Raw genomic sequence first — 23,001 nt, forward strand, 5'->3', positions numbered from 1 at the left:
TTTGACTCACCTTCACCTTTAGAATAAGGATGGCTGCACAAAGAAGAGACCACCAGTATTTAATCTGTAACATTAACTATTTTAATGCTCTATGAACACTCTCTCATACATTTTATAGAGCAGTGGTTCTCAACCTTGGGGTCAGGACCCCATTGGGGGGTTGCAAGACACTGAGAGGGGGTCACCAGATGCCTTAACAAAACTAAGAATATCTTTAAATTACAGTGTTGTCACTTTACACCAATTCTACCATATTGTAACCCATTTTCATCACTTTTTAACACCAAGTTTTCCAATTTTAGCATATTTTTGCCACTTTAAACCCCATTTTGGTCGATTTTAAACCCTTTCCACCACTTTTTTCTGCCTGTTTTTGTCACTTCTGAAACAATTCTTGCCACTTTTTGCTTCTTGTTGCCTCATTTTTGCCACTATTAACCACTTTTTGCATCCCTTTTTGCCCATTTTAACCAGTTATCCCATTTTTGCCTGTATATATCAGTTTTTCATCTCAGTCAACCTAATTTCCCTCAATTTTTTGCACTTTCAGCCACTTTTACCATTTTTTTTACCCATTCTTGCCAATTCAATCAATTTTTATTATTTTTTGGCCACTTTTATCTTACTTTTGCCACTTTTAACCCATTTATGTTCTTTAAAGATCCAATTTCAACACCCTTTTCACCTTTTTTTGGCCATTATTCACTAATTAAGCATTTTTTACCCATTTTAAATATGTTTTTAACCAAAGTTATTTAATTTTAAGCTTAACTTCCCAATGGACCAGGATTTTGCTGACCTCCACGGACCCCCAACTTGGCTGGATCTGCGAAACCTCCCCCTTTATCCCCCCTTATGTACGGCCTTGTCTCCACACAACTATCCTAGAGTGTTCATGGCTGTGTTCAACCACCTTCAGGCACAGAGGGGGTCCCTGGTCTCCGGTACCTTTATTTTGGGGGTCCCGGGCTGAAAAGGTTGAGGTTGTTCTAGACCGCAGCAGCTGTGATGATAAAGACATCGTTACCACTTTCTCTTTTATAAAAAGTTTGCCTGCTATTGCTCCATCTAACCCTCTAAAAAGCCAGTTCAGATCCATCTCTACTCATTAATTATAGGCTGATATCCAAACTTCCTTTCTCTCCGACCACTAACCCAAATTACCATGTTCTCAGTGTCATATGAACTGATGCAGAGCGGCTGTAGAGACCAAACAGAAGACATCAGTCATTCTTAAATGATTTTATTTCTATATAAAAGTTCGACACATAAAGACTCTATAAAAACATGTTTGATGGAACATAAAGATCATAATCAGACAACATGCTGCACAGAAACTTTGTAAACATGTCAGAAATCAAAACAAACAAATAAAATCCCTTTATGTAGGAGAGGTGGATCTGTCAGTCTGCTGTTGCCATGGTAACCTGTGTTGTGTTGTATCACATACATCGTCTGCAGACAGTGCTATGATTAAAAGTATGTTATAAACATTGATTATTAACAGAGGAAACAGTGTGGAGCCCAAACCTCCAACATGGCACCTTCAAACTTCATATTTCAAAGTGTAAAGTTTGGAGGAGGCCGTTTCTTTTTCATACCAAGTAAAAAACAAACCACGGTAAAATGATCTGAAATGTCTCGACCCTGGGTTGTGATAACAGAACTTTAAATTTGATTTGACTCAGTCAAAATCAAGTGACTGTACTACCTGTTTGATTCCCAGGAACTAAAACAGAAGTCCTCGGTGCCCAGTATCGGGTTACTTCTTGTTATAAATTATCAAAACAAATTGCAGGTAAACTCTCAAATAGGAAGGAGAAACCTTCTTGCCACCCTACTTCAACCTTCATTTCTAACTGTTGTTGATGGTTTTGTGTGATTTAGACTGATTGCAGTGTTTGCCTGTAAATTTTGATTATAAAAACAACAAATCTCTGAGTATCGGGCGTCTACGGTGTCTGTGTTTTTGTTGCTGCAGTATCAAACAGATATCACTACCATCTGATTTTTACTGAGATCATACCAAAGTTAAAAATCCTGGACACAAGACAACCTCGCAACCAGCTACCTCATCAGTTAAACTTATATTCTGTAAATAAAGCTAGCAGCTGCAGAAAAAGCTTTGTTCAGTTGCTCATTAGAAAATAAAGAGAGGAGCTAACAGCTAGCAGTTAGCGGGGGACAGAGAGATCATAGAGCGGCTAAGTGTCAGAGAATTATCCGGCTAAACTAGTTTAACCAAGAAAACAAACATCAGACTTCACAAATCATCAGTTTTAAGCTCGCTAACCTCGCTAGCTAGTAGCTAATGTGTTTGGGAGACGAAAGCCAGCTGTGGCTAACAGTTAGCTACCACAGTTCCTCCTTAGAAAGTATTAACAAACAATGGGAGAAACCCAGAAAGTGTTTAGCTTTTAAAACTTTCTCAGCAGTTTTTCGTTCAAAATAAAATGTTATTCTTTTGTTTCTGGTAGATTGTTTTGACACATGCAGCTAGCTAACCTCACCATCAGCTAAAACCAGAATGACAGATAAAAGCTAGCTGTTGCTAACAGTTAGCCACCTTAATAGCTACAGCAGGTTAATAGTCAGGTTAGCCTGATGAGCATTTTAACTTTTTTAATCATTGTTGAACATTCTGATGTGCAGGCTAATTTGATTTAGTCCTGATAAAATGCTCTTATTCTTCAGTTTATTCTTACATAGCTAGCTAGCCTAGCATGCAGCTAATGGAGTCTTTGGACAAAAGCCAACTACAGCTAACAGTTAGCCATGAAAATGGTATTTAACCAAATAAAATATAGTGGTAATATTAGTGGATTTGAGTTGGGATGGCAGTAAAACTTTCTCATACTTTTTATTTGAACTATTTTACTTCTAACATAAAATTTTCATACAGCTAGTGAATCTAATATTCAGCTAAAGTGGCTAAGATAGTAGCCTGCTGGGGCTAACAGTTAGCAATTTATTTAAGAAAAAAAAAAAAAAATATATATATATATATATATATATATTTGTTAGGATAAACTAATCAAGTGTTTAAAAACTATTTTAGCTTTTTTATACTTTCGGCAGCACGTTTGTTTCATGTTGTCCAAAGTAAAATGTTCTTCTTTTATGCTGCGTTCCAGTTGTACTGGGAAGTCAGAATTTCCAGTTCCCAGTCGGAAATTTCATCTGGAACGCCCCCTGAAGTCGGATTTCCGACTCTGAAAATCTGACAATCCTCACCTCCCGACTTGACCACAACGTCATAATCCAAGATGGCAGCGTCGTGCATCAACAGTAGTGAAAGCTCTCATAATATATTATTCATTAGCACTTCTGTTTTGTTTTTGTGAAATTAAATAAGTGGTGCATGTAGTGCTGTCCAACGTCTATCTGTGGACATGGTACTAACAATGGCTAAACGTTACAACAATAGTAACAACAACAGGTTTTCTGACTTGTTTACTGGAACGCCGTCAACTCGGGTGTGACGTCATTCCCAGCTCTTCCGAGGTAAATGGAATGCAGCATTATTTTTGAAAGATTTTTTTAACCAGCTAGCTAACTTTGCTGTTAGTTAAAAACAGTATGATGGATAAGAGCTAGCTGTTGCTAACAGTTAGCCACCTTTGGACTTCGAAGCTACAGCGGGTCAGGGTTAGGATAGCCAAACAAGTACTTGAAATACTTTTTGAACATTTTGCTTTTCAGTCAAAAAATAAATGTCAAGACTTTTACTACATTTTATATCTACACAGCTAGCTAATCTAGCACGTAGCTAGTAATTCAGGTTAAAAATATATAATTTTGCATATACTGAGTGGGTTAGATGGTTAGGACAGAAATATTATACCTTTTTTTAAACTTTTGAATATTTTGCTTGTGGCACTTTTGTTTTATTTGGTCCAAAATAAAATGTTATACTTTTCAATAGTTTATTTCTACACAGTGCTATTTATAGCCTACATTTATTTAAAGTTTATGATTTAATTCATACACAGAACTTAGCTTTCTGAATGAACTGTGGAGTCATAAAAGTCAGCTGGTTTGTGTCTGAGTCTGGCTGTGCACTAGACGATGTGGTTTGTTGCATTCAATTCTTTATCCATATCATATATTACCAGATATTTGGCAGTATAATCATTAAGTGTGTTGTGCCACACGATCTGGTTAATATCAAACAAATGTGATATTCCCAGATCAGGCTGCCCCTGGTAGAATACCCACAACAGCCAATAAGAACAGGCAGACCAGAGCATCATCAACCAGATGTTAAAAAACTGAAAAGCTTGTGGAATTATGACAATGACACCAGCAAGCTGCAGGCTTCAGTCGTCCTTGTTCATTCTTCTGAACTCTCGTTTGATCACGCGAGATTCTGTGAGATCTGTAACTACAAACAGCAGGTGTGTGGCCTCAAGATCTGGCTGCGTCATCTTGTAGGTTTAGAGGATTATCAGGTGAAAATTATCCTCATGTCTGTAATCTTTCATGGATTTTAAACTGGTTAATATTTGTAAATGATCTAGTCAGCCTGAAGATGAGCAGTCTTTAAATGGAGAACAGTAAAACTGGTTAAGACATGAATCACTGATCTTTGCTTTTGCTGAAATAAATCAGTAAATGTTTCCACTGGTGGGTGAACAGCAGGGTATAAAAGACAGCATGAGGAAGAATATAAGCAGATGATTTCCCTTGTGTTTCCTCTCATACAAGCATAAATCAGTACACATGAACAATAACATATTCTCATTAATAAACCTGATCAGAAACAGAAGTAAACAGTGAATCAGTTCTTCTCTTTTTCTCCTCATGCGTTGTTTCCAGCACACACTGATTAAACGTCTATGCCTCTATGTACAAATTCATATTTACAGAGCTGAGGGACACACAGCCGGTTTAAAAAACTAACCATGACCAAACTTTGCTTTTCTAACTCAGCAGGAGCTCCAGAGCTGCAGATGAAGGAGGTTTAGTTTCTAAAAGTTAAAATGTGATGTCAAAGTTCAGTTCAAGACAATCGGCTGATAACAGAAACCTCCAAACTCCCTGGAAATCTGAGGAAAAGTCCCCATGAAGCTCCTCAACTACTGGGGTCAACCACACGCAGTCTGGATATGCTGTGAGGCGTTTCATGGGAACTCTGAAGTGAGAACTAGACGGATAAATGATGCAGACATGTTTTGGAAAAACTGGCAATTAATGTGAAACATCACAGTGAGATCTGGCTCTACTTGAGGACATATTGATCATTTTCTAGAGTATTTGATAAAAACAGCTTTATATCCTCCAAACTTCTCTACAGATTATTTAAATCTGAACTAAAAGACCTAAAAGGCCATTTCTGTTTTTTCCATTTTAATGCTTTTATTTTGGTGAATAAAGGAAGAGCTGTGTATCACCTGCAGCCACCTGGAGCTCCTACCAGCCATTCCTCCATCGACCAATCAGCTGAGAGTTTGTTCAGTGTTCAGCCAATCAGCTTCAGGTCTGCTCAGGCTCATGGTTTCTCTGTCACAGTGGTTCAGTGATGATGATGATGATGTCACTGCGTATAAAAAAATCTATCCAATAAAAAATCAGCCGCAGCCAATAGGACGGCAGTGTGACGACGATGTCATCAGAGGTCCTCGTCCATGCTGAAGCTGCTCCTCCTGCTGCTCGCCTTGGACGCCCCGCAGGACAGCAGGGGGTCGGACATCACCCCTCCTCCCCCGCCTCCTCCCTCGTCCATCAGGATGTCTCCGAACTCTGTCAGCCCCACGTCGCTCATCAGGTCGGGGGAGAAGACGGCCGACGCCCCCTGAGGCTCGTCCAGCTCCACGAAGCTCAGCGCGTCCAGACCCAGGGAGGGGGTCATCAGGGAGGAGGAGGGGGAGAACGGTTGGGACAGGGAGGGGGACAGCAGGGCCTGGGGGTCCAGAGAGGAGGAGGAGGAGTTTGGAGCGGGTGAGGAGGTGGAGGAGGAGGAGAGGGTTTGGAGGCGAGCCTGAAGCTCCAGCTCCTTCAACAAAGACACAAACAGAGAGTCCTTATTCACCATGGCTGTAAACGTGTGTTGCTGTGGGCGGAGCCTAATGGGTGGAAGAAAGTTAGCTAGCAGTAAGTTCTGGAGCATGTGGACGCCTTCTGTGAGGATTTGTTTGTAAGCAGAAGACAAGTTGTCCTACAGCAAAGGTGTCCAATCTACGGCCCCGGGGCCATATGTTCAAATTCCACGTCTGTCATCAGGAGGATCAACCTGTCAAAGATTTAAACGCCTATGCCAGGTCTGAAAATCTGACCAATCAGCTTCATTTGAGGTGAATGAGGCGGTAGCTTTGGCCGAGGTTTAGTTTGACTGGAAGCAGATACCAGTGGCTGCCATCGGTGCATCAAAGGAAGAATTACTCAGAACTATTCATCTGTGCATGGTAGAATCCTATTATTTCCCCAGACTGAGAGCTGATTGGTTAAGAGAACTAAGCCCCGCCTCCTCCTCACCTGTATACGCAGCAGCAGCGTGTGGTTGGTGTTCTCCAGCCTCCTCTGTCTCTCCTCCATCTCTCTCACTCTGTGCTGTTCTTTCTGAAGCTTACGGATGTAATCCACCGACGCCTTCAGGATGGTTCCTTTGTTCCACCTCGTCTCCCTGATCGACCAATCACAGGACATGCCTCGTTAACACACAGCACTAACAAGCTCAGTGAGGAGCAGCAGAAAGTGTTTGGTATGTGCGCTTATAAACAACATGATGAATATGAAAACGAAACAGGGTTTAATCTGAGTAAATGTAGGATCAGTGTACTGACGGGTCGGTGGATTTTGGGATGAGATCTCCGAGTTCTTTGATTCTGTCGTTGATGTTGAACCTCCTCCTCCTCTCAACTGAAAAACGCAACAATATACACAGATTAGTACACATAAGAACTACGGCACTGAGGGTGCAACTGAAATTAAGAGAACTTGAGTTATTCTGTTTCTGGTCTAAAGGGATCAAAGTTTTAGAGTCCTGAAAAAAACAGAAACATCTTCATGTGAATGCACATCAGTCCAGGTCCATGTGGTTAGACCCAAAGCATAACTCCAACAAAACATCTGCCTTTCTGAATGAACTGTAATAACGGAGTGTTTCTCAGAGTTTTCTCATGGAAAAACTCACCAGGAGTTCATCCAGTTTCAAATTTAATTGACAGCTGCAAGACTTGTAATGAATGATTGTTCAGCTGGTGTACAAAACTCAGAGATCCAGCAGTTTCACATTAACAGTTCAGTCCAACAGACATGGAGCAGGAGGTCCTTCTGGGTCTGCCACCACCCAAGACAAGAACCAAACCCTGACAGGCACAAGACCCCAACAAGAACCAAACCCCAATAGGATCCAAACCTCAATGAAAACCAAACCCCAATGAGATCCAAACCCCAATAAAAACTAAACCCCACTGAAAACCAAACCCAAATGAAAACCAAACCCCAATGAGATCTAAAATCCCACTGAGATCCAAAATCCCAATGAAAACCAAATCCCAATGATCCAAACCCCACTGAGAATGAAAATACTAATGAAAACCAAACCCCAATGAGAACCAAAATCTCAACAACAACGCGTCAAAATTGGACATGTGTCATACCCTGACATACACCAAACCCTGACAGGAACCAAACCCTGACAGGAACCAAACCCTGACATACACCAAACCCTGACATACACCAAACCCTGACATACACCAAACCCTGATGTGAGTCCAAACCTGACACATTCCAAACCACAAGAACCAAACCAAGACAAGAACCTTACATTGATGTGTGCTAATCCCTGACTTAAACCAAACCCTGACATGAAACAAATTCTGACAAGTACCAAACTCTCTCATGGTCCAAACTCTAACATGGACCAGACTTTAACATGCAGCATATCTCAATATACCCTAACCTGACAAGAACCCGACTACCCGACTACCAGGAACCAACCCTGGCAAGCCCCAAACCTCAAAGTCTGTAATCCTGACATACGATAAAATCCCCTAAATTTTAGAGGGGTGGGAGGGGCATTTCCAGGGGTCTTCCCAGGATTAACTCCTACAGAGGGTTTTTAATTTGCCTCAGATTTGGTCGACTTCAGGAAGAGTCCAGGATGGTGAAAAGGCGCCCAAGCCATGTACGAAACTCACAACAGACCAAAGCCACGTGTTCAGAGCTGTCTGATGGTTCTGTTGATGCAGCAGCCTGTCTGTGCCTGTAACACACCCAATGTGCCGGGTTTGGTTCAGGTCCGGGCTCAGCACAAGTCAAGGTTTGGTTTTTGTCCGGGTTTAGAGCTCGTTGGGGCTGAAACGACTTTTGTCTTTAAGGTGTTGTCCAGCAGTCAAATCTGAGCCAAACTGGATGAACCTTCCAGAAGGAGCTAATCCTAAAAATACCTCTGGTCTTTAATAAATATTTGGGTTTGGTGCATGTCAGGGTGCATAACGTTCTCCAAACCAACACGCATGAATGTGTGAGGGTCCAATCAGCATTGCTTATATAACTCGTGATAGGATCAGTCATCTTCTTAATTTAAAATTGTGTCACACATTTCCACGCTGCCTTGTGTTCATTCAACAGTTTCAAGATCTGAGGCATCATGTAGAAATCAAACCGCAGCAGGAACTAAAACATGTTGAAATCTCTGAATAACAGTCAGACCGGCAGCAGTGGAGATAAATATCAGACACTCAGTTTTATCAAGTGTTTAATATTCTATCAGACTTCTAACTGTCAGGATTGTTCTAGAGTAGCTTAGCTTCATTTCTGCCTTCTTTACATATAAAAATAGAAACTTAAAGAACATATTTCTAGGTATAAATAAGGTATGTGGATACAAACACAGTGAAAGAGCGAGGCTCCATCATACAGACCGTATTAATGGTGTTAATAAAAGAAATACTCACTGAGGTTGTGGTTGTCTTTCTTCTGTCTCTCCTTGATCAGAGCTTTGGTCTCCACATCTACAATGAAAACAACATCAACTTTATTTCTCCTAACTTTATACAACAACATTTATTATTCATGTGAAACTGCAGGAGGGTTAAATGTCTTCAAATGTTCTTTAGGGTGAGACAGGATCAGCAGGAAGTGTTCTTTTATTTTGGAGAACAGACGTCCAAGTTCCCTGGACAGGAAGTGGAACTGATGATGAGGGAAAAAACGTGTGTGTGTGTGCGTTCAGAGGAAGTCATGGTGTTGACTCATCAAACTGAAGAAGAAGAACAGATTTAGGAAAACTGAGGGGAGGAGCTTAAGGCTTAGGAGGAACCAATCAGAATTCAGCTCTGCAGAGTGTCCACTGTTACATAAAAACCTCTGACTTCTCTGTTAATGATGAGGACAAAGATCAGTGGTTCTTTTAACAAATTAAAATATATTCAAGCCTCCTCCATAGTTGAATCTCCAGGAAAATCCTCTCAGAGAGGATCAACGTGACAAAAGGATGGTAGCTCGCTCTATTAGACAACTTTTGTAAAATCGACACTGAGATGTTTCATCAGATTTTCTTGACTTAGTTTTTGTAGTTGTGCTTTCTGGTGTAGTCATTGCCAGCCCTACATCTTTCTGGAAGTCTTTTCCAAGAACTGCCATAGTTTGCTGACAGTGTGAAACAGCGTGCGTGTTTTTACAGTGAATAAGTGACTGCCTGAATCTTCACCCCCTTTAAAGTGACTGATTTAATCCAACAGAGGTCCAGACGGTTGGTGGTAGTAGTCTCACAGTTAGTGATTGTAGAATAAAGACATCTGTGTCTGGTAGATCCAGTCATTGGTTCATCAGTATTCATGGCTACCATTACACCATGAAGACAAAAGAATACTCCAGAGAAAAGGTTTTTGAAAAGTGTAAGTCAGGAGATGGAGACAGAAACACTTCCAAGCCTCTGAACATCCCCCAGAGTTCAGTTAAATCCAAGAAATGAAGGAATATGTCACATGTGTAAATCTGCCGTCCTCACAAACCGAGTGAGCGTGCAAGAAGGTGACTAGTGAGAGAGGACACCAAGACACCTATGACTACTCTGAAACACACCATTCCAATGTGGAGCCCAGTGGCAGCAGCATCATGCCATGGGGATGCTTCTCAGCAGCACCGTGCTGTGGGGACGCTTCTCAGCAGCATAATGAGTGGAACAGTTTTCTAAAGATGTCTAGATGTTTGAGCCTGACTGAGACCTATCCACACAGACTTAGAGCTGTGACTGCAGCCAAAGGTGACTTGACTACATACTGACTAGAAGGAGGTGGATTTTTACAGTCACTTATTTATATGATCATAGCGATCTAGATTAATGTTTGCTCCTCCCTGGCTTCTTTTGGTACGAGGCTAAAAACTTAACATCATGAGCTCCATCATTCCTGAAAACATCACTAAGTTCTTCACTGTCTGACTGATTGGGTTCATGTTTCTTAGTAAGGTGATGCCCTGGGTTTCAAATTATAACTCCAAGTGTCTAGCACGTTCCATCTCACAGGGCATTTAGAGCAGAAGATAACCATTATGTTAACAGACCAAGAGGACTCACCGCTCATCTCTCTCTTGACGGCGTGCAGATCAGCCGGGCAACTGTTGCTAACAGTGATGGTGGGCGTGGCCATCCCTCCGCTGCCGCCGTACATGTCCAGCATGTTCCCTGACACCGGCAGCTGAAATCGACCAATCAGAGTGCAGAATCAGCAGCTGATACAGAAACTGACATGAGGAAAATCAGAGGATGTCTACAGCTGTGATTGGCTGCTGGAGGATACGGCTGTGAGCTTCTCTGGTATGGAGAGTGTATCAGCACACACTCACACACGCTGATGACCTTCAGTAGATCAGAGGTCAAAGGTCAGAATTAGGGGTCAAACAAACAGGTTTTGTCTTAAATCACTCACTCTCACTCCCATCCACAGCTCATGTTCAAATGTCTGTTTTTACAGCAGAAATAAAAACATTACAGCCTGGTTCAAAGGCTGCTGGTCTATGTCTTTACTGCATGTTCCAAAAATGTTGGGACAACGTTATGAAAAGACAGGGAAGTTGTAAAATGCTAAGAAAAAACTTGGAACATATCATAGGTAAGAAGTTACTGGTTGACTTTCATTGAGGCAATGCCAAGCCACTTTCGTTGGAGCTACAACAGCATGGCTTCACTATACAAGAGGGCGGGGCTAGTCTGGCATGCATGCAAAAGGCAAGGATGGAATGCTTTTGACTTCATCCTTGAAGATAAGGATAAAATGTTTTTGAAGCTAGGGATGTTTGGGGATTTTTTTCCTCCATTTTTGCAAGCTAGGAGCCTCCTCGCCATTTCCACTGGAGCTGATGGTGTGAATGGGTGTGAATGAGTAGGGGTGACCTGCGGTGTAAAAGCTTTTTGATTCTGAGTTTCTTCGTTAACTGGCAGGAGCAAATCGCTGCTACAAAGATTTTCTTCACATTTCTTTGTTCAGTCAGATGTTTTTGTTTTACCCAAGGTCCAAGCCACAACATCTTTATCAAAAAATAAAGAATTTCATAAATGGGGGTGATGATTTCTCATTTAGAAGGTAGTAGTGAGTCTTGAGGCCCCACAGCTTGAGAACCACTAACCTAAAGTCTATGGTTAGAAACCAAGAAAACAAAAAGACGTCTTAAGGCAAGTTAATAGTTTTCAAAAACCAACAAACTCCTAGACCCTGTCTGAAAAACCATTAGCAGCATAAAGTCTGAGATATAAAACTCCTTTAACGCAAACATTTCAAATTTGGTCCCACAGTCCAAAACCATGCTTGTTAGGGTAACTGGTGAATCTAAATTGCCCGTAGGTGTGAGTGAGAGACTGCCTGGTTATCTCAGCCTTGATATTGATTGGTGATCGGTCCATAGTGTAGCCGGGATAGGCTCCACCCCCCACAACCCCAAACAGGATAAGTGGTGGAGATAATGGATGGACGGATGGATTTCAAGCTTGGTTTCTTGTTAATCTATGGTTTCATAATGTCAAAAAATGCTCCAGTGGCCGTACACCCTGTTCAAATTTCCAACCAAAAGCTGCTGCTAGAAAAAGAGAAAGCACTGACTAAACTGCACAAACACATTGGCAACATTTGGAAAAAGTTGTGACGTTGTTAACTTTACAAAGCAGATAGATTGTCCAGATTCATGTACGTTATCAGACAGATCCATCCTGCAAAGCTCCAGTCTCACTGTGACCAGTCTGAGAACGGACCAATCAGTGTTGACTGAGGAGAACGAGGCGGTAGCTGTGGTTTAGTTCTGTGGTTGACATCTGTGGTTTAGTTGGTATACAGTGGCTATTAATGTAGCAATAGTATAGTTAGTATAGTTTTCTTCAGAATTAAACCTCATTTTTTATTAAAACAAGAGCAAAAAGGCAGCACTGAAAGATTATCTTGGTGGGAAAGATGATTTTGCTCTTCTGCCATTGGCATGATTTTGTTTCACCAAATGGTCTCCGGGTCTATCAGGGTCCATTCTCTGGGTCTATCGGGGTCCATTCTCTGGGTCTATCAGGGTTCTTTCTCTGGGTTTATCAGGGTCTATTCTTTGGTTTATCAGGGTACATTGTCTGGGTCTATCAGGGTCCATTCTCTGGGTCTATCAGGGCCATTCTCTGGGTCTATCAGGGCCATTCTCTGGGTCTATCAGGGTCCATTCTCTTGGTCTATAAGAGTCCATTCTCTGGGTCTATCAGAGTCCATTCTCTGGGTCTATCAGGGTCCATTCTCTGGGTCTATCAGAGTCCATTCTCTGGGTCTATCAGGGTCCATTCTCTGGGTCTATCAGGGTCCATTCTCTGGGTCTATCAGGGTCCATTCTCTGGGTCTATCAGAGTCCATTCTCTGGGTCTATCAGGGTCCATTCTCTGGGTCTATCAGGGTACATTCTCTGGGTCTATCGGGGTCCATTCTCTGGGTCTATCGGGGTCCATTCTCTGGGTCTATCGGGGTTCTTTCTCTGGGTTTATCAGGGTCCATTCTTTGGTTTATCAGGGTCCATTCTCTGGGTCTATCAGGGTCCATTGTCTGGGTCTATCAGGGTCCATTCTCTGGGTCTGTAAGGGTGCATTTTCTGGGACTATCAGGGTCCATTCTCTGGGTTTATCAGGGTACATTCTCTGAGTCTATCGGGGGCCATTCTCTGGGTCTATCAGGGCCATTCTATGGGTCTATCAGGGTCTATTCTTTGGTTTATCAGGGTCCATTCTCTTGGTCTATCAGGGTCCATTCTCTGGGTCTATCAGGGTACATTCTCTGGGTCTATTGGGGTCCATTCTCTGGGTCTATCAGGGTACATTCTCTGGATTAATCGGTGGCCCATGTTAGTAAGCATCCATTATGGCGAGTTCACTCTGGAGCTATGCCTGGCATTTTCTCTGATTGGTAATGAATGGGTCAGACCGAATGTTCGTCCAGTCACCTTCAGAGATTCTTTCATAGGTTCTGTCCTTCCCAAACATCTGGAGTGTCAGGTTCTGATGCTGGAGCCGTACCTTCCTGTCTAAATGGTGTCAATGCTTTAGTGAAATTCAGACAGATCTCTTTGAATCTTCCTGGCTGCACGACACATTTCCTACAAAGTTCATGCATTCGTTCCCTTCATGCTTGTCTTATAAAAGATGAATATTTTCAGATTGTGGTAGTTTGTCCTCTCATGGATGATTAAATCAACAGATTTTACGGTTTTAAAACAGGCGGTGGTGAAAAATGAGGAAATTCTGACAGCCTTCGTGGTTGTTAAGATGACTATGTTCATGCAGAGTCAGCTCTGTCTGCATGACGGTTTAAGAATGAAGTTTGGACATTTCTGACCCTGCCTGAGGAGAATTTGCAGATCTAAATATTTTAATCTTCCTGTTGAATTTCTGTGTAATGATTAGACAGTCTCTTGTTTTCCAAAGACTTGTTCCTTCACTGTCAGCTACGGCTGACACGGCTCTGACCTGAGCTAAAGTCAGTTCAGGTTTCTGCAGAAAACAAGCGAGGAATCTGCTGATTGAACAGGAAGGCTGCTGAAATGATAACAGCTGCCTCCTGTTCTCACTCACACACACAAGCTTTCACTTTATGGCTGATTAAGAGTTTAAAGTTTAAACTAGTTCTCCACGTAACGCCGCTCTGCAGCTTCAGATCCAGATTTAGACTTTAAGACTCCCTGTGCAGAGCAGCCTGAGGAGCTGAAGCTTCATAAAGTTCACTGATTATGGAGAGAACAGGCTGTTTGAGAGAGTTCATCTATCAATAATCTGATCTCTGACAAACACTCCTGCTCCATCCCACAGAATAAACACACTGATATCTGCGCTTCCCCTGCATCACCAAGTTTAAATGAGAGAAACTTTACCTCAGATTTAATCCTCCTCTTCTCATGATCCGGCAGTAACACTAAAATCCTCATCTTCTCTGATCACACACTCACACATTAACATCAATGTGCATGCACACACTATCACACACACGCAGCAGCTTCTCTTCCTCTTTCTGTTCGGACGACTGTTGAAAAATGGGGAAACGTCTCTTTAAGAAAGAAACCAAAAAAAAAAACTCCCTCATTATCTCCACACACAGACACAGGCTCCGCCCACAGCTGCAGCGGCACGATCTGATGTTCTGCTTTTGTTTCAGGTCTTTTTTCAGAAAGACACGGATGGACGAGGAGACATACTAGTGAGAATTAAACCAGTTTGTTAACGTGACGACAAAAATATAAAGCCTGCACGCCCAGTAATGGGTAATTTCCTGCTTCTAATAATAAGAATTTGGAAAAAGCCTGCAGACAGTCGAAACTGAGCAAAAACATTTGACAACATTTAGACGAGCTGTTGTTCCTTTAATCCAGACATCTCCAACATTTCTGTGCAACTTAGACGAGGAATGCACGATTATATTGGTATGGTATCAGGACAGGTAGGAACTTTTCTGCAGATTTTTATCAGTAAATACCTCACCTGACACCCAGATAGACAGTTTCATATATCGAAGTTATGGGAAAAAATTTCACATCTATCTGACAGTTAGAAATGTTTAGGAAGGGCAATCCTTGTATAATTCATTCATTTAATATTTGATTGATAATTAAAAAAACAAATAATGAAAAAATGGTTCAATTCTTTGTTTTCAATTCTTAAACTAAATCAAATAAACGGGAAATGATGCCTCCTTTTGACTTTTGCTATCAATGTTGGAATCAGAGGATGTAATATGAAAAAACGGGCGTATGCAGTTAGTATGAGTTCAGTATCAATTTGCGTAACCTGGAGCAGGTGCTGTGCTCAGGAAAGCATCCTAAGAATCACATGGCCATCACTGAGGACTCCACGCTTCCTGGAATGATATACGGAACCCAAACACTGGCACCAGCCTAAGTCACGTTCCCACGCTTGTGCTCCTTCATTTGAATTTGTGCCATTCTTTGGTCAACCTTGTCCTTCCGTGCCGGAGTCAGGGAAGCATGCCACGTCCAAGCACAGAAGAGTGTACTCATGCTGGTCAAATGCACTGGACTTTTAGGCTCAAACGTACCCAGGCACAGTCCAGATTGTGTAGTATCATTAAAGGAAGCATGAACTCCTCACAGAAACAGGCATGTGATTCTCAGGATGCTTTTTTGAGCACTACACCTGCACAATGTTACGCAGATCAATATTGCAATCAAATTGACTGCTTACAGCTGTTTTTTCATATTACGTTCTCTGATCCCAACATAAACAGCAAAAGTCAAAAAGATGCATCATTTCCTGTTTATTTGATTTCATTTCAGAAATGAAAACTAGAAAATGAACAGTATTTTCATTATTTGACTTGGTTTTTAAAACAGAAAAGTGAACAATGAGCCATTTTTCATTTATTTGTTATTCAATTATCAATCAAATATTAAATGAACGAATGATAAACAGATTAGGGCAGAACCTCTGGAGAATACCCAGGGTTTCCACACGCTTTCAAAAACAAATTTAAGACCTTTAAAAACCTTTTTAAAAAACTGCCACTTTATGCTAAAAATGAAAGGCATGTGTGATTCGTCACTGCACTGTTCATGAAATGTCAAACTTACAGGGTGAAAATATTTCTGGGTCTTAAATGATTTCACATCCAATGCCTCTGTCCTAAATCACTACATACAGTGATATTTATCATAACAGGTTTTTAGGTGCACTAACCTCAGACTAAGTTTCATTATTAAAAGGAGAACTACACTTCTGGCAGGTAAGAGCTGCAAAATTGACTGGGATGTCTGCGGGTTGAACGATGGTGCAGGGGTTAGCACTGCTGCCTCTGCTCATAGCAAGAAGGTCCCTGGTTCGATTCCCAGTCAAGGCCTTTCTGTGCAGAGTTTGCATGTTCTCCCTGTGCATACAGGGGTTCTCTGTCATCCCCCCACCACAAGCACCAAGTATGCTTGTTAGGTTCATTTGTTGACTCTAAATTGCCCATAGGTGTGAGTGTGAGCGTGCCTGTCTCTGTATGTCAGCCCTGCATAAAGTCCAAGGTGAACCCCGCCTCTCGCCCAATGACAGCTGGGATAGGCTCCAACCCCCTATAAGCGGTATAGAAAATGGTTTCAAATTGTCTGCGCACAACTCAGTAGGCTTAAGAACTGTAAATGGACAAACAAATATGCAACAAAAATTAGAAACCGTAAAAAAGACAAGTCAAAGTGACATCCAAAAGACTTTTCAGGAATCCTGCATTCACCACGGGCCAATTAGAGCAAGAAGACAGGCGTGGTGTAGCAGCCATGCACACTAAACTGTCTAATGTGAGCTCAACAGGCAGGCTCTGTTGTTGGCTATCAGTGAAGACAGCTGGTGAATAAGTCTCATATCAAAACTGGTCAAGTAAAGAACAAAGACATCTTTCCCACCGAGAAAAGCTTTCTGTGGTTCTTTGCTCTTCTTTGCTTTCTTCATCACAGCTGCAGCCGAGCTCACTGCTTCAACCATGGCCACCATTGTTTACGGCCTTGCAGTAAAACTAAACCACACCTCTATCACAAACTCACGCCGATGCTGGTTGATCCACCAGAAATGTGCTCCAGCTCTGATCCAAACTGCTGCCTCAGCTGCATTCATGCTCATGTTTTTGTACGCTTTAAACTGCGTGCAAGAGTTTGCCTGCCATTATTAGTCATTAAAAACAGAGATTACATAAGCGCGGGTGTTTAGGACTTCTGTTCTGCTGCCATGGTGACAAACAGGAAGCTTCTGTGAGAATTTTAGAGGAGAAACGCACCGTGTTGGCGAGCTGCAGACCCGAGTCGATCAGCGTCATAAACTCATCGTTCAGGCTCGACTCCAGGCTGATGATGTCATCGATGACGGTCTCCTCCATCTGCATGAACCAATCAGAGAGAAGAGCACTGAAGGTTAACATTTGATCACGCAAAGTCAGGATCACTGCTTTCTCATCTTTACAGGCTTAAAAATCGACCTCTGGAACTGGATTTATCCTTCATCTGCTGGTTTGACTGGAAAAGTTCTGCAGAAGAACATCCGTCTGATGCCATGATGGGTCTATGTATGCATTTATGGGCTGTAGGATGCTTGAATAGAAATGCAAGAAAATAAAAAACATTCTTGAAGCCAAAATCAGATGTTTATGGATGCATATATAACGGTAGGAGTAGTTTTTACAGGGATTGACATTATTCTAACAAAGAAATTTCAAGGCATTCAAATCTCTGCCTACATGGAGTTTAGTGCTTTGGTCTCAGATGTTGAATATAACCATCATAAACCAGGTTGAAACATCTTTGCACTGATGAAAAACTGCAAGTTTAGAGCTGAGTTGATATGAAATCTATGTCTAATGGTTCATTAGTTGTATAAACAACAGAAATCAGTAGAAATTGTGCCTCTCTGCATTTTTCTGCAGCACTGATGCACCCTGCTGCTGCTGCTGTGACGTCACGGTGACGTCCACCCCATATTGGTCAATAAGACACAGCCAGGTAGTGCTGAGTCAGCTCCTGAGATCAGCTGACTCAGCATATTGTGAGTCAAACAGGAAGTGCTGCTGAGCTAGCTGAAATCAGTGAACTGCTCTTTTAAGTCCCAGTGAGGATCTGTCAGATAGATCCACGTTTACTTAAATGTTAAAACTGATTTTAAAGATTATATTTATTTTCTAGTAAGTTACCTCCTGTTTCTGTTTGATGTCTGCAGGCTGGAGTTTGGGGGCGGAGCCTGGCTGGGGAGAGTGGCTCTGTGTTCCATCTGGCTCCTGATTGGCTGTCTTGGCGGTGGTGGAGAGGTACTGACGCACCTGCTGCTTCTGAGCCTGCTGGATGTGGTACCTGGTGGGGTTCTCCAGGTGAGTCTGCACCTGAGACACAAATATCATATTCAGACAGACACCCAGGTACGTCATGGGAAATGTCAAACTAAAAGTCAGGATGTCTGAGGAACTTTATCTCATTGATTATTTGATCTGATTCATGCTAAACAAGGATCATTCTGCCCCTCCTCGTACCTTGAGCACCTCCACAGGGACCTGAGCAGGAGGCCTGCTGGAGGAGGTCACAGACATGGAGATGGGGGAGGAGGAGTCAGCAGAGCGGAGGAGCTGCTGCTGCGCCTCCTTCTGCTCCTCCTCCAGAGCCTGCTGACGCATCAGATCCTGGCGCAACAAAACCCTGCAGGAGGAAACGAAGAGGAGACAGGAGGAGTTTAAGGTTATCACCAGGGTCACAGTGGAGTAGGAGGCCTACGGCGCCCTCTGGAGGAGGCACAGAGACTCAAATATAAGGGAAAGTTAGGAGTGTTGTTTATTAATATCCATAAATGATTAAGATTCTATGTTTGAAGGCTGCACAGTGGTGCAGTGGTTAGCACTGTCGCCCCTTGATAAGAAGCTTTGAATCTCTGTCTGACAGGGTGTGTGTGCATTTTCTCCATGTACATGAGTCGGTTCTTTCACTGTACTCTTGCTTCTTCCCAGTGTCAAAAGGCGAGCTCGTTAGGTTAATTAGTGACTCTAGATCGGTCATGACTCTGAGCATTCATGCTTTGTGTCTATTTCAGCCCTATGACTGATGGGACATTAGTCCTAGGTGTTACTGCATCCGTGTTACCTGGACGACATGGCCGACGGCAGCGAGGATGAAGATGAGGAGGAGGATGCTGCAGCAGGTGAGCTAAAGAGAGAGAGAGAGATGACATCATCACTGACCCTGTGACATCATTCCATCACCTGAAAATGTTCACTAGACAGCTGAGTTACCTGATTGGCTGGCTCTTGATCTGGTAGAACATGTCACTGTCTGACGGCAGCAAACTGTCGACCTCGATGTCAGCGACGATTCCAGACTCCACCCTTCAAAAGACAGAGATGCTTTATTTTAATCCACAAGTCTGCACTCAGCAAAAACCTCATAGATCTTTACTTAGAGTCCAGAAACTCCAGCCTGACCGGGCCCGAGCACGTCCTAGCCAACCTGATATCTGTTCATAAAAAAAGCTGCTTACTGAAGTTTAAGCTGAAAATATCTGAAATCAGATCTTAGGGAAGCCTGGATTACAGATGTGGAGTTTGAACTGTTTATGATGATCAGAGCAGTGAGGATGAGGAGCAGACGCACACATCACTGTGACCTGAACACACTGAGCTTCATGGAGATTGTTAACAGAGACTCCAGTCTGCAGTGTTGTTCACACACTTCATCCTTCATTCCTTTGCATCATCCCTTCACTATTTCACTCTGGAGCAGGCTGTTGGTGCCACCTTTTAACAGCTTTTCACCCTCATTATGTCAAAAACTGACATTTAAAGAAAACAGTGATGTACTTTTTAGAAAACAGGAGGGTCACTTTTCTATTTAGTTTAGTGTTAGTTTATCTGACAAATGCTGAAGCTATTAAGATAAAATGTACAAAGATAAAGCGTAGTGACGCTGCATGTCTGATAGGACGCCTTTGACTCTGCTCAGGCCTGACCCAGCCTGGGCCCGAGGAGAGGGGAAGGGATTGGACCGAGTCCGGCCCCTGGCTGCAGGCTGGAGGCAGAATCTGACCTCCGTCTTTGTTTTAAACACATGAACTATCAGTCACAGTGTTCTCACACGTGCACAAAACTCCTGAAAATACCAGGACACTTTTAGGATTTTATGCAAATGAGCTCATATCCACAAATCTGGAGAGCTTTGAGTTTGACTTGGTAAAACACTTCAGGACCTTTGGGAACACTTTAGTCCAGCTATGCATTTCTAGCATTGATTAAGCATTAATCAAACACAGGTTCAGTGTTTCTGAACACTTTATTCTCATTTATTAAGCATCATTAACTTCTTTGCCACATAAAAAATGCTTCATTGATGCAGAAGTGACCCTAACCTTCACGCCCCTTTACTAAAGCATTACTCACTGCTAGTGCTGTCTTTTATTTCCCATCAGCCCACTTGGTTAGGTAGTTTACACTGGAAACAGGACGTCCTGTGACCCACAGTCGCCCCATCTTTTGTCCTTCACCTTCAGCTGAATCAGCTCCTTTTGTTACATTCATCAGTGATTACATGTTAAAGAACACTTTTAAATAAAGCTTGGGCTTTTTTCACCCTGAAATCTTTTATTTGTTTCAGATCTTTGTGTTCCTTCTGCCTTGTTGACTTTAATTTAAAAAGGCTAGAACACGATGTAAAGCTCGGCTCCCTCCTGAACCACATCCTCTGTAGCTAACACCTGAGGAGAACCTCACTCAACCCTGCTTCATAAATGCAGAACTATCCCTTTAAAGACGAGGGTGAGGCAGGTGTGTATGTGAGGACTGAGTCCTCCTGCACACAAACTCAGAGTGTAGAAATAAATCTGCAGCCTGGAGGCAGCTCCCCCTCAGTGCTGATGCTCTCCTAGAATGAACCAGAGGGATTTATAGAAATCCAGGTGAAGATTGTCTAAGGATCTGCTGTTCTGCTGACTCAGCAGAGCTGAGATCAGTTCAGACAGGGACAGAGTTCATCCAACAACCACCAGAGGTTGCTGTGATCACACAGACTGATGTGAAGGGATCAGAGAAGGACAAAATACTGAAGACAGACGGAGGTTTTTTATCACGTTGAGGCGCATGTTGGTGGGTCTGATGGAGGGTCAGTCTAGGACCAAAAATCACAGCACAACAATTTGAGCTCAATAGTGATGTAAAATATAACCCTCAAAATATTAGAATAACAAATACATGGTTTTCATGCTCCAGAACTATCCACCTGGATAAAAGTCTAGTAGAAAAAAACCAAATACCTGTTAGACACCGCGTCAAAAAAAACAGATGTCAAAGAAGACAACAATAATGGGCTCAATAATTCCCTCTGGGAAAAACAGTGGGGAAATTCCTGCAGGTATAAATTTTACAAAAACATTGGAAATATTTCCATGGACTTAGAGAGTCAGAATCTCAAATATTTGTGTTTCAAAATAATTGGAGCATAAGTTTTGCGTCTGCTGGGCAATTAATCACAAATTAGATTAAATCACAATATGGCCTGCTGCAATGTAAAAATTGCAAAAGTTTTTATATTTCTTTAATTTTTTTGCAGTAAAGATTTTAGGCACATAATGCAAACATTCACATTTTTTTAGAATAAAAAAAATACTAAATGTATGTTTTTCTTATTACCTCTACCAAGGAGGTCATGTGATCGGCAGGGTTGTTAGTTTGTTAGCAACATAACTCAAAAAGTTATAGATGGATTTTGATGAAATTTTCAGGAAATGTCAGAAATGGTATAAGGAAGAACTGATCAGATTTTGGGACTGATCCGGATCACCGCCTGGATCCAGGAATTTTTTAAGGATTCTGTACTATTGGGAGATAGGGCTAATGGTGGAGGGCTGCGCTGTTACCACTTCACACCAGGAGATGGCAGACATGAGTAACTTCAGTAGCAGCATTTTTGGGTGTGTTTCTACTCAAAGTTTTGGAGTTTGAAGACGCACGCCCAGTCGAGGAGACGAGTCGGAGCGTAACAGAGAGAAAGACAGCCAATTGTAGCGAGAATACTCACAATGCTGGGAGGAATAGAGGAATATTCACCCTCTGACATGACTTCCAGTCATTCGGTGAGACTGTCAGTGCATCTGTTGGCACCAGCAGGCAATGCTTCCACCATGACAGTCCACCCGTAGTGAAACTAATGCTTTGCCTCACCCGTGTTTACCCCCCACCAGGGAGGGAGTAATTGGCAAATGCTGTGGTGGGGGTCACATGGGGACGTGGTGGGGGTATCTTGGGGAGGGTTCAAAACACCGCGAATAGTGACGGAGGTCAGGAACGACAAACACCGTGGAGGTAGACACGTGGTAGAAGCCTAGAGTAGAAGCCATGGAAGAAAGAGCACAGCCAATGGTGGTGGAGGCTGACTGGTGATGTCAGAATATGCAAATTAGATGAGTAAATTTACTCCCATCACAAAGTTTGGGTCATTCTTAAGATTTTTGAAGGATTCTTCACTATTGGGAGATAAGGCTAATGGTGGAGGTCTGAGCTCTCTGAGTTTTTTTCTAGTTTAAAAAGATTTCTTGCTTGTATTCAATGAAAAATATAAAAGATGAGGAACCTAAAAATAATCACATATTAAAATCACATTTATAATATTGGGGAAAAAATTGCAATTAGGTTATTTTTGCAAACCGTTCAGCCCAAATGTCTATAGTTCTGATTTATTTATTCATTTATTCATTTAGTCTTCTGCCAACTTTAATATTCAGTGGTATTATAAAGGTGCCTGCAGACAGGCCTTTCAGCTTAAGTTAGAGCCACTACTGACCTTTGTAGATGTTTATTTTCAACTCTTTAGGAAAATCTAGTTATTCTGGAAGCAGAACTGTCAGAACTTCAGCTTTATGTGTTTGAGTTCTACATAATATTTAAAAAACAAACTTCTAAACTATCATTACTCTCTGCATTAGATTATATCAAGTCGCAGTATTTTGCTGTATAATCTGTTACACATTGCTACCAAATCCTGCAGCACTAATGCATCGAACAGCTTTATGCACCAGTTTGTCTTGATTTAAAGAAATCTTCAGCT

At 42.1% G+C, this 23,001-nt stretch overlaps 1 protein-coding gene across 1 annotated transcript in view; it reads right to left on the bottom strand.

The window, feature by feature from the left end:
- Window positions 1-1,227: 1,227 nt before the first annotated feature.
- Window positions 1,228-23,001, bottom strand: part of tfe3a (transcription factor binding to IGHM enhancer 3a) — a 28,600-nt gene continuing 6,826 nt past the window's right edge. Inside the window, exons 2-11 of the mRNA XM_041798612.1 lie at window positions 19,203-19,295; window positions 19,054-19,116; window positions 18,453-18,615; window positions 18,120-18,305; window positions 17,214-17,312; window positions 10,523-10,643; window positions 8,901-8,957; window positions 6,783-6,858; window positions 6,475-6,622; window positions 1,228-5,995 (exon numbers count right to left, since the gene is read on the bottom strand). Coding sequence (XP_041654546.1) covers window positions 5,612-5,995; window positions 6,475-6,622; window positions 6,783-6,858; window positions 8,901-8,957; window positions 10,523-10,643; window positions 17,214-17,312; window positions 18,120-18,305; window positions 18,453-18,615; window positions 19,054-19,116; window positions 19,203-19,295 — 1,390 coding nt within the window. The 3' untranslated portion in view covers window positions 1,228-5,611. The remainder of the gene's footprint in view (window positions 5,996-6,474; window positions 6,623-6,782; window positions 6,859-8,900; window positions 8,958-10,522; window positions 10,644-17,213; window positions 17,313-18,119; window positions 18,306-18,452; window positions 18,616-19,053; window positions 19,117-19,202; window positions 19,296-23,001) is intronic.

This window comes from Cheilinus undulatus, linkage group 11 (assembly GCF_018320785.1).
Source record: "Cheilinus undulatus linkage group 11, ASM1832078v1, whole genome shotgun sequence".
NCBI lineage: Eukaryota > Metazoa > Chordata > Actinopteri > Labriformes > Labridae > Cheilinus > Cheilinus undulatus.